This window comes from Apostichopus japonicus, chromosome 2 (assembly GCF_037975245.1).
Source record: "Apostichopus japonicus isolate 1M-3 chromosome 2, ASM3797524v1, whole genome shotgun sequence".
Classification (NCBI taxonomy): domain Eukaryota; kingdom Metazoa; phylum Echinodermata; class Holothuroidea; order Aspidochirotida; family Stichopodidae; genus Apostichopus; species Apostichopus japonicus.
Genome location: NC_092562.1, coordinates 10251002 through 10263589, shown reverse-complemented (window position 1 = coordinate 10263589; position 12588 = coordinate 10251002). Strand labels below are relative to the sequence as shown.

General features: G+C 38.3%; 1 protein-coding gene across 1 annotated transcript; it reads right to left on the bottom strand.

The window, feature by feature from the left end:
- Positions 1-5810: 5810 nt before the first annotated feature.
- On the bottom strand, positions 5811-10443 carry LOC139977546 (uncharacterized). The gene is made up of 5 exons (XM_071986925.1): positions 10296-10443; positions 9629-9800; positions 8749-8823; positions 7026-7172; positions 5811-6030 (listed from the first exon to the last, which is right to left on the bottom strand). The coding sequence occupies exons 2-5, from the start codon at positions 9774-9776 to the stop codon at positions 6017-6019; spliced, it is 384 nt and encodes a 127-aa protein (XP_071843026.1). The 5' UTR covers positions 9777-9800; positions 10296-10443; the 3' UTR covers positions 5811-6016.
- Positions 10444-12588: the final 2145 nt, after the last annotated feature.

The window sequence follows — 12588 nt, the reverse complement described above, 5'->3', positions numbered from 1 at the left end:
AGCGGATCGATCATGCCAAGTTTCTAGCTATTAGTAGACTCGTATGACATGAGCTCATATGGACCGCCAAAAGTCACAAAATGAAGATAGTACAGAAATACACCACTCAACGACACTATAGCACACACACAACACAGTGAGTGATAACATAAAGAAGCGATGAAGTTACCCGAAAATCATGTGAAGGGAAACAATGAAGATGTTATAGTACACAATAGAAACAGAAGACTATATGGTAAAATAATAAACGTTTACAATAAGTATAAACTAAAGTAAGTGTACACGTTGATAAATATAAAACAGACATGACGGTGCCTTATTTGGTGGACTTTTTTTTTGGTGGGGGGGGGGGGGGGTGCGATTGCAAAAAAAAAAAAAAAATAGACATTCTGAGAGTAATATTTATTTATATTAATTTTTGTTTATATTTTATCAATCTAATCATGATTCAACATTTTAATAATATATGTATATCACCCTCTTTAGTTCTTCGAGACACTGGTAAATTCTGGAACTATTTGGATAAATAAACATGCTTGTACACCCATTTTGTGTCCCCCTAATCTTGGACAATTTTTGATGGCCTCAGGAATCTTCACCTAATGAACATCAGTTTCAAAGGCCAGATCTAAGCCTCATGTTACTCCAATCCATCATCATGATTTACACTTACTGCCTGTTAAAGCGTGCATCAAGTTCAAAGCTCTACTCCCAACTTGCAAATAGCCTTGCCATACTTATAATACTTACCTACTTAATTCGTGTCCACAGGTATACCAGAACTAGCCGCCTGCGCTCTAGTTGTAAAGTATTTTTAGTCGTACGGCCATTGATAAAGAAACTGAACTTTTGTATAATTTAAAGGTATTATTACTTGAGACTCATCTAGTCTCATTCTTCTAGTTTTGGTTTCGATGATAATCGTAACCTTTGCAGTCATGCATGCGGATGAGTATATGTATGAGTGTATGGGTGTGTGTATGGGTATGTGTGTGACGCCTTGCTTGTACACACGATATATCGAGAAGGGAAGCTTGGACCAATCCCATGTTTGGTGTGTAGGGAGTACCACATTAAGTAGAAGAGCCTATAATTTCTGGGGAGGTTAAAGATCATTTGGGTCACCAGCCATCAAATTGTGACGGATATCGATTTAAATTGGCATATGTCGATTTAAGTCGATACTTGTCGATTCCCATTGATCCGATACATATGGCCCGCCAAAGTAATTAACATTATATGAGTTCCTATCATTATAAAAACAACACAACACAACACACTGGTTTTGGTTTGACAGTGAATATGGAAAGATCTGGTGGTGCCGTTTACATCCGGTGGGGCCGTACCGAATGCCCAGCCACAGCTGAAGTAGTATATGCAGGTTTCGTAGGTGTGCCAGGGTACGAAGATGTAGGGGGGCAGCAACTACCTATGCATGCCATTCGACCAAGAACTACCAGCCACAGAGTGGCATTCAAAGCAGAAGAAGCTTTATCTCGACTGTGGAGTATAGGTCAGAGTTTGATCTCGTCAAGTCAATTGTTGATCACGACGTTCCGTGTGTAGTGTGTGAGTCCACTAGCCGGTCTACAGCCCTGGTGATTCCCGGCCGTGTGTCTTGTCAATGTAACTGGACGCGTGAGTACTATGGCTTCCTTGTGGCACCATAGCAACATAGTTCATTGTGGCACAGTTCCTTGTGGCACTATAGTTCCTCGTGGCAATATGAACACCATAGGGTTCAGTACGGGTGCCTCGACAAGGATCCCACTGCCAGAGAGGGTATATCTATCACGCCGACGATTTTGCACCGTTTATTCCTGTTGAGGTCAAGTGTACCTCTTCCGGTGGATCGCCCTGCGGTCCTTACGTAAGCGGGTATGAACTGACTTGCGCACTTTGTACCAAGTAGACTCATCAACATCCAAACCGTTTTCTATTTCTGTTTTGCTTTGTCTGTTCTTTCTCTTAATATCTATGTATTAACAAATGCCATAAACGGAATTCATGTCATGAGAACAAGGGGGCGAGAGTCATGTCTTTCCTTAAGAATAAAATTAATACTGTGTAGAGAAAAAACGAAGGATGGTTTCTTACGCAAGTCCGTATTTGATTATTTGTTTTTCTTCGAGAGTGAAACATCTGTCACCAAATCCAGAAAAAGTGTTATCATTAATAAAAGGTCTTCATGGAACACCTCCTTATCTGTTCGATTGTCAAGATAATGCAAGTCCCATTTTTTTTTTTTTTTTTTTGGGGGGGGGGGATTCATTTTCCTACTTATAACGAAATGGATATCATATCACACGTGTCATATATTTGTTATTGCTTTTCGGGACAGGTACGGATCTGGAAAAGAGTTAGTGATAATGAATACCAAATGGTGAGGGTGCGGGTGGGTTTGGGTGGGGGATTAAATCGGGATTTCTTGGTGGTGCGTTTATCTGTCATTAAAACCTAAAAGATAAAACTCTAAAAGTTCCTTTCCTTTTATTTTACTACATGTGTGTTTCACCTAATTCCAACTATAAAGTAGCCTTTCAGACGGCAGGTGGGTCAGGGGTTACGGTCAGTATTTGTAAGCTGACCGGGGAATTATTGGATTAAAAAAAGGCATTTTATCAATTTATAATATACTTCAGGGAAAGTGAAGACTTCAGGAAGGAGGCTCCATGGTTTATTCCCCCCCCCCCCTCCTTCTCTCTACAAAGCTCTCGTCGCCACTGAGAGGGGAGGGTGACCGACGGTGGATCCAGATATATATATATATATATATGTATATGTAGCACCCCTTATTTTGTGGTAAATTAGGAAGTACTAAAATTTAGAATCCCCCTCCCTATGATAGGTTCCCCCTACAAGTTCTCGGGTGCTCTATGGCCTGTCACTTCATTGCAGGGAGTTTTAATGACTAAGCCTGTATTCTTGGATATTGCTTTGTCCTCCACGTGTAGCGGAGAGTAAAACCACCACTTGACCCATTAGCGAGCCAAGCTGTCCCCAGAGTGAGAGATATCTTCTGCAAACAGGTGACCCAGTGTTCACCTCTTTGTGTATGAACTCTTTCTCTGGGACTACGTCACTAAGTTGTTTACACCTGTTGTCTTAGTGTTTATTGACAAATGTTGGTGTTTTCCCATAATGAATAGGTCGAACAGCTGCTTCATTTATCTCCTTATTTGGGCTGGGCAGGAATTTGTATTGTTTTAGGATACTGTCCCCTGGCTCTATAAGATGGCCAGTTTACCATCGAATATGCAGCACCAGCCATGGCTCACATCACCACAAACAACACAGAACAACTCGAAGCCACACAGCGCAGAGCATGCAGAATAGCCTACCACATGTCACAGGACACAGACAGTGAAACAATAACAGCCATCGCCGACATTCCATCAGTCATCGAAAGATTAAACCGTGCCACTAAGGGATAAATTCCTAGACAGAGTCGCAGTTCCTACACACCACCTACACCAACTCACCAAGAATCAGCTAAAACAAACACCGTTCGTCCTTTATGCAAGTCCACTCGCCGGCCTGGATCTGGAAATTTGGGACCCCCAACTCTCAGAAGACATTTAATTCCATCTCAGAAACCAGCCAAAAGTTTTCAGCTACATCACCTTCAACTCGTATCCTCTGTGACGTCCGTCCGAACCATCCGAAGAACCAACCATTCCGATCATGTACTTTTCCTCCTTGTCAACTTCCTGTCATGTTTCTCTCCGACCCGGCCGCGAATATTTTTTTCACAAACTGAACTGACACTGAAATGATTTCCTCGATTCACTGGCTCTCAGCGAGCACGTGATATACTTTAGTATTCAACATGGATCCCTCAATACTCTGTCGATATCAGTATGATCAAGACGATCAAATTCAAGATATTCACACTAGCAAATGCCAGAACTTTTGGTAGGTATATATGAACGAAAGTATATAGTGAAGCAACTATTCCCAACTACGGCAACCATTATAGGCGGTCCCCGATCGTTTGTTTACTCGCTTGACTCCGCTCTACACAACACATGTACTGTAGCCTATTGTACTGTACATAGTATACAACACAATAAAACACGGAGCATTTGTAATTGTATACATGTAGCCGATGTACATATGTACGAGGTGTTTGTGTACATTCGGAGTTGCGATACGTTTACTGGTTTTATAATCATAAATTCAACATGTATTCAGTCAATGAATCATGATAGGCCTAGTCGAATATGCAGTGGCCATGAAGACGGCGAGCGAGTGTGTGCCAGCCAGTGAGTGTACACAAAATAGGCATTTTGACGATATGTCTGTGTCTTTTGACTTGTTCGCTGTTTGACGTTTGACGTGCTCGCTGAGAGCCAATCAGAATCGAGGAAATAATTTTAGTGTCAGTTCAGTTTGGGAAAAAAAATATTCGCGACCCGGCCCACAAAGTTAATATTTTCCATAATCTCAAAATTTCCAGTTCTCTCAAACCTTGGAGTCTAGTTTTTACCGGCCAGTTTTTACCGGCTTTCGCCCCTGGCTTGCTGAAGCACCTTACGGTGGAAACAGCGTAATACTAGACATAAGTAAGTAAGCAAGTAAGCGATCTGTGCCACTCACTTGACAGCCCCCAGTGGTCAAAAAGATGTCAGAGACATCATCACTAGAAATTACTCTATAATTTCTATATACAGGTCCTTTGGGTTTGGGTAGGCGTGACTAACGCCCTGGTTTTAAGATGCCCCTCACCACCAGGCCATGATGTTCCCCGGATCTGACAGACGGTCGAGAGGGTCAAGAGAGGGAGTGAGCCCCATCCCCCAACTAGTGATCCATCCTGAGATGGGATTGACTGTGTTTTTATAGTCAATTGTTTATGACAACTAGTGACAGTTTGTTTATCTCCATTGCTATCCTCTTTTCTCTTTCTTTCTTACTTCTTAGTTATGAATATATATTGCATAACTATATATATGCTTTATGTGTTATTCTGTTTGTTTGTGCGTTGACTCAGACGAGCCAGTAGATGCAGCAGTAGTAAAGTAGGGTCCTTCTACGTCACGAGGCGCATTGTTGATATGTGCGTATAACGACTCGAGTATCGCGGTGCAGGTAGTTGACCTCATTACAGCCGAAGCACCCCCGCTCCCCTAAAGACTATTGTCCCCTGGTTGGGAGCGATGAACCTGGGGGTATATATATATATATATATATATAGTCATATATATAGTCATATATAGGCATATATAGGCATATATATATGCGTTTATATAGGCAAAATATAGATATATAGGACCAGCTTAGAGCTACGGTAAGAACGTTTAGATGCAAATGGTGCCATGATTTCAACCCTTATGTATAGTGCATTTTTTATGTTTTGTAGTACACTCGAAAAAAGGGATGTGACGTCACCTATGCTTCCCCTGCTTCTGCCGAGGCAAAGGGATGCACAAATTGCCGATAACCCGCTCGTCTTTAGACACGAGAGGCACGCTGCATGTGAATGCGCCATGGATCAAATGTCGAGGGACTACATTGCTGTTTAATGATGACGAGCGCGTTATCCCATGTGAATAAAAAGTGACAATAAATTCCCTGTTTGGTGATCCTTCCCACCTCCAATTACTATATATGCATCTGGCCCCTTTGGTGCTGGATACCGTTGAATTCATGACCGTCGAATCACCGTGCAGGGCATGCAGTCTGACCAAGACCGAACTGAGAAGCAATGTGTGAATTATTACTTATCAACAACAGGCATGGATCCAAAGAATATCGAGGTAGGTATATATGTACGAAAACGGATGAAAGACACTATAATATATGTAATATAAAGATTGAGTCAGGTGTGTAATTAAACGTTCATTTAAAAAAATGCAATATGTACCCCAACACCGTTATAAGTAACCGACTATCATATTACAATAACCCAAACTGCTAATACCGGAGTACTACTATATCCATGTTAATACTTATATGTGTACTCGTGCGCATGCTGTTGCATGACATGTTGTACAGTTCACCAACAGCCGGAAAACTAACAGTTGGGACCTGATGAAAGAAATGATAGAAATAATAACTATATGATACAAGAATTACATCTATATGAGGATTAAATGTAATAAGACAAGGCTACTTGGTGGTAACAAACTCTTAGCACAAGTGGCTTGAGGGGAGGGGGATCAATTCAATCAATTTGTTTACTTTTCTTTTCGTACGTGGGTACTTAGGTGTACGGTCGTAGGTACTTAGTACTAGCACTGACTGGTATGGCAGTAGGTACTCAATAGTATTACCCTGGACACATAATAGTATATGGCATTGGGTACTTTGTGGGTACTAAGTAGAAAAGCCCAGTGGTATGACAGTGGGTACTCATTAGTATTACATGGACACTCAATAGTAAGGCAGTGGGTACTCTGTGGGTACCTATAGTAGAAACACCATTGGTATGACAGTGGGTACTCAATAGTATTACTCTGGACACATAATAGTATATGGCATTGGGTACTTTGTGGGTACTTAGTAGAAACGCGCAGTGGTATGACAGTTGGTACTCAATAGTATTACTCTGGACACTCAATAGTAAGGCAGTGGGTACTCTGTGAGTACCTATAGTAGAAACACCATTGGTATGACAGTGGGTACTCAATAGTATTACCCTGGACACATAATAGTATATGGCATTGGGTACTTAGTGGGTACTTAGTAGAAACGCCCAGTGGTATGACAGTTGGTACTCAATAGTATTACCCTGGACACATAATAGTATATGTCATTGGGTACTTTGTGGGTACTAAGTAGAAACACCATTGGTATGACAGTGGGTACTCAATAGTATTACCCTGGACACATAATAGTATATGGCATTGGGTACTTTGTGGGTACTAAGTAGAAGAGCCCAGTGGTATGACAGTGGGTACTCAATAGTATTACTCTGGACACTCAATAGTATAGCAGTGCATAGGTTCTTAATCGTACCACTCAATGGTACTTATGTGGACACTCGACAGTTAATTGTGCACGGGTACTCAAACTTTCCTTACCAGAGATGTCGACATGGCCGTCGAATTCCTCTCGGCTACCTCCAGGGAAGTATCCAGTTACTTCAACGTCAATTTCATCACACTGGCTGAGACCACTGGTACCGGCCGTGAAGTCAACTGACCAATCAAAATGATCTCCATGGGCTTCTGCATTGAACAGAGAGGAAACAGTGATGATATAGTTTAGTTCATTTTATTTGATTGTTTGTTGTTTGGTTATTCGTTTGTTTGTTTTTCACAGCATATATCAAACAAAACACAGCTTATGAAGAACAAGAAGTGTAATCGTGACAGGCTATACATGATTGGTATAATCCCTCCAGGATAGTTGGGAATCAACAATGACGCCTATAGAAACCGCCGTACATAATTTACTCACCGGTGTAAAGTAAATACCATACATATATACATATTCATAAACGATATCCGTAGTGTGCATTAAAGCTATACCGAAGATCGTGTAATCTGATTCATGATCGAGATTGCCAGATAGCTTATTTGCTTGTATTTGCGAGCTTATAAGCATAAACCCCATACCCGTGCCACTCCAAACACTGCGATTACATTAGTACGAGAAATAGTGAAAGGAGACAAATTCAATAAAAATAAAGAAACAAACAAAAAAGAGACCGAGAGAGAGGGGAGGGTAGGAGAGGGGTGGTGAAAGTAGCCTGCGAATATCTATCTATCTATCTATCTATCTATCTATCTATCTATCTATCTATCTATCTATCTATCTATCTATCTATCTATCTATCTATCTATCTATCTATCTATCTATCTATCTATCTATCTATCTATCTATCTATCTATCTATCTATCTATCTATCTATCTATCTATCTATCTATCTATCTATCTATCTATCTATCTATCTATCTATCTATCTATCTATCTATCTATCTATCTATCTATCTATCTATCTATCTATCTATCTATCTATCTATCTATCTATCTATCTATCTATCTATCTATCTATCTATCTATCTATCTATCTATCTATCTATCTATCTATCTATCTATCTATCTATCTATCTATCTATCTATCTATCTATCTATCTATCTATCTATCTATCTATCTATCTATCTATCTATCTATCTATCTATCTATCTATCTATCTATCTATCTATCTATCTATCTATCTATCTATCTATCTATCTATCTATCTATCTATCTATCTATCTATCTATCTATCTATCTATCTATCTATCTATCTATCTATCTATCTATCTATCTATCTATCTATCTATCTATCTATCTATCTATCTATCTATCTATCTATCTATCTATCTATCTATCTATCTATCTATCTATCTATCTATCTATCTATCTATCTATCTATCTATCTATCTATCTATCTATCTATCTATCTATCTATCTATCTATCTATCTATCTATCTATCTATCTATCTATCTATCTATCTATCTATCTATCTATCTATCTATCTATCTATCTATCTATCTATCTATCTATCTATCTATCTATCTATCTATCTATCTATCTATCTATCTATCTATCTATCTATCTATCTATCTATCTATCTATCTATCTATCTATCTATCTATCTATCTATCTATCTATCTATCTATCTATCTATCTATCTATCTATCTATCTATCTATCTATCTATCTATCTATCTATCTATCTATCTATCTATCTATCTATCTATCTATCTATCTATCTATATGTATATTGAAATATTCAGTATGAAATGCATTCCTACCTCCAGTGTCATCACTGGCAGTCCCGACACCGTCCACCTCAAATTGAACGGAAGTAAAGGTTTCGTCTGAAGGCGCTATAAAGTAAAAGGGACAAATTGATAAGTAATTTCTTTTGCGGGTGAGTGAGAGAGGGAATGGAGGAGGAAGGGGGAGGGAACTGATATAGGATATCCTGCCTATCGCTGGTAGTCAATATCTTCTATGACGCATTAAAGCATGCTTCATTGTTTGTTTTTTTTCTCTCTGTTTGTTACTATAGATCGTCCTTCTATCGTCTCTGTTTTTGAGCGTTTTAAACTGTCAGTTCCTACTGCATGCATGGGATATCGAAAAGACTTTCAGTCGTGAGAAAAAGGTTAAGAGTATTGTGTAGGCCTAAATATATTGCTAGCATTGATCTAGCATTGACTAGCATTGTTCAATACAGGTGGCAAAAGCCTACAGTGGAATTATGACCTTCTTCCTTACTGGTTTCGAACCTCTGGACAGACAATAAATGTCCATAGCTTTAGTTTATTAGGGTGTCTAATATTATATATATATATATATATATATATATATATATATATATATATATATATATATATATATATATATATATATATATATATATATATATATATATATATATATATATATATATATATATATATATAAGGTAGGATCCATAGTTATATATATATATATATATACATATATTTATATATATATATATATGTATATATATATATATATATATATATATATATATATATATATATATATATATATGCAGTTAAACTATAAAAGAAGTGGCAACGCTGTTAAATATTTTCGTGTAAACTAAGAACGATGCAAGAATTATACTTCCGTTAATATGTTCTTGATCGAGATGCTTACCGTGAAAGAGCACCGTTAGTACCCCCTGAGGACTAAGAGTGGCATCCACAGAGTTCTCATGATGGTGATCGTCCTCATCATGTGATCCTCCATGGTGCGCATTTGCCAAGACGCCCAAGAGTAAGAAACAAAATGCGATACGAATCATTGTGTCAATTCCGAGGAATATAATCTGCAATGAAATTTGTTTTCGTCACATTTGTTTTGTTTTTTTTTGCTTTCAATCTTTATTACATAAAAGAAGAATCATTGATTTAATTTCGAACTATTTGCCTTAATCACAGAAGATATTTTTTATTCAAAATAAAAGAATGAATAAGAAATTGGAAACAGATAGAAAACAAATCTTAATCTGTTATACTTCAAGTCACACAAATTCAAATAAACTAGTGTAGAATTACGTTTTAAATTTAAAATAAACTCCCTCTATTGATGAAGGAACTAAAGAGAAAATAAGAGTTTTTCGCCCTTAGAATTAGAATCAAGAATAAGTAATTAAAAACTAACAACGGTGACAACACATTTTTAGTCCCGAATTATGGATTCCTTTAGACTATTCTTTCTTCTTCTCATCATTAGACTTTTCTTATTGTGGTTTGCTTCATTTAAATTAATTTCTACGAAGAAGTGCGAAATGTTTAATGTAACAAATTGCCACGGAACTTACCCTTAACGTGCCGATGAATTTTGTGAAACTTTTTCAGTTGATGGATCTTCCGAATGCTTGGAAAAAGGTTCCAGCAAGCCTTGTTATAGTTGTCCACGTGAAATTGCACCCATATTAAATTAGCAGGTCCCTGGGCAATTGCACACATGATAGCTATATACGGATACCTTCATGGTCCGTCTTTAAAGCAATTAAATATATAAAGGCAATATTTCATATATTAATGATTAGTATATACATAGGCAATATAGATATTGTGAAAATATGCTTCGATACATTTACCGAGATATCATATATACCCGTCTTTTAGTTAATTGCTTTAGTGTATGTTATTGTAGATTAAACCTCAGCATTACCTATAAAACAATTGGCCAATGTTTGACCTCTTTGGACCAGCCGCCCGTAGACTTGGACATTATGAATATTCAACAACTTTACTGTGCGTTCGGCCCGCCAAACACTGTCCGATTGATGCGACCCGAACTCAAGTGTACCGCCGTGACCTAGTTCTCTATATTGTCTTGAAGCCCCCATTGATCCCCCCCCCCCCCTTCCCTCTCTCTCTCTGCACACCATGTTACCGACTGGATCCGAGAGCACCCAACTACCTGCATGTTTGCTGTTATCGGCCGGATCTCATTTTAAAAATCACAAGAAAATCCAGTACCCCGTTATTTGTTGCATTGGGGTAAAATTTATGCAGGATTAGTCGTGAACCACCGCACACTGCACAGCTGTCAGTCGGGAAAACGCTACGTGTTCAACTTTCCCGACTGAAGCCGACGTAACTGACAACTGACAAATGCATGAGCAGTCACAGTCTTAAAACCCACGAACACTGCCCGACTACCCACGATTTACCATGAATAAACATGATCATGTTGCGTCGGGTCGTGATTAGTCGGGGCAGTGGGCTGGCGCTTTAAGCTGTCTACCAAGGTACATGTCATATGAATGACGCAAAATTATAACCACAAAAACATATCCCAATTATTATTTTTTTTTTTTTTTGAGTAAGTAGTGTGATCGATAAATTACGAAAGCAAAACCCAATCGTTTCATTTCCACGTTCATTTTGTTGAATAAAATGTTTCTATAGATTTCATTAATCTCAGTGTTTTGCTTTCACTTTTCCTCTTTTCTTTAACTTTATTATTTTGATTCAATTTTATGTTTAAAACTTATATATTAAACTTGCGGGGAAAATGGTAAACTGCCGCACAAAGTTATTTTAAAGGGAGTGACGTGACTCATCTTATTTCAAGTATAGGTTTCCATTTTGAGCTTTTATAGATATGAAGTGTAACCCCAACTCCCCTCCCCCACCTCTCCCCCCCCCCCCTCTCTCTCATGTTTCTCCTTACATGTACTATACCGTGCTGTTTGAAAGCCATTTCATTCTTTATTAGAAAATTGTGATTTTCCTGTACTACATGCACATCGGTATTTACAAGTTACCGTACTTTTTGTTATTGTTTGAATCTGTTTGCGGGGTCTGTTTATAGTTTCTTCATCTTAACAATCACCATGATCGATATCGTCCCCGTCATCGACAGCGTCATCGTCATCGCGATCGTCATCGTCAACGCTACCACTCTCGTCATTCTCATCGTCATCGCTATATTGTGATCGCCATATTCAACGTCTTCGTCATCGCAAGCGTCAACGTCGTCGCAAACGTCAACGGCATAATCTTTACTATCGTCATCGCTATCGTAAAAGACATTTCCAACGTCATCGTCATTGTGATCATCATCATCGTCATCGTCGCTATCGTCATCGTCACCCATATGGTCATCGCCATCTTTTTGTCATCGTCATCATATAGCGTTGTGTACAACGAGTTATTCGACTCAAGAGTTGATTCAAATTCTCCTTGAAAACAGAGACTTTAAAGTAACTAACGGAAAAAGTAATCAATCAAAGGCTCGTTTTAGCTCTTAAATAAGATTTATATTCAAGTTAAGTCCGTCTTAAAAAAAAAAATTGAACCAAATATCACCTTGTTAGGTCTTCTTCTTTTAACAATAATTGTTCGTTAGGGTGGAAAAGTAATGTCGTAAACTATCTATACATCTGCTGAATTTCAATCAGTTCGTGAAAGGTAATCTGTAGACATGGTCAAGATATTGTAACAGACAAACCCAGTTTAGTGAACTGCGACGGAAGATAAAGACAACCAACCCGTAAATGCTGGCAAGATTTATTTTCATATGGAGATAACATTTCGGTCTTGTAACTTCCTAGATGTTGAAAATGGATATTGCATCCCTCGGAAAACGTAATTTGAAAC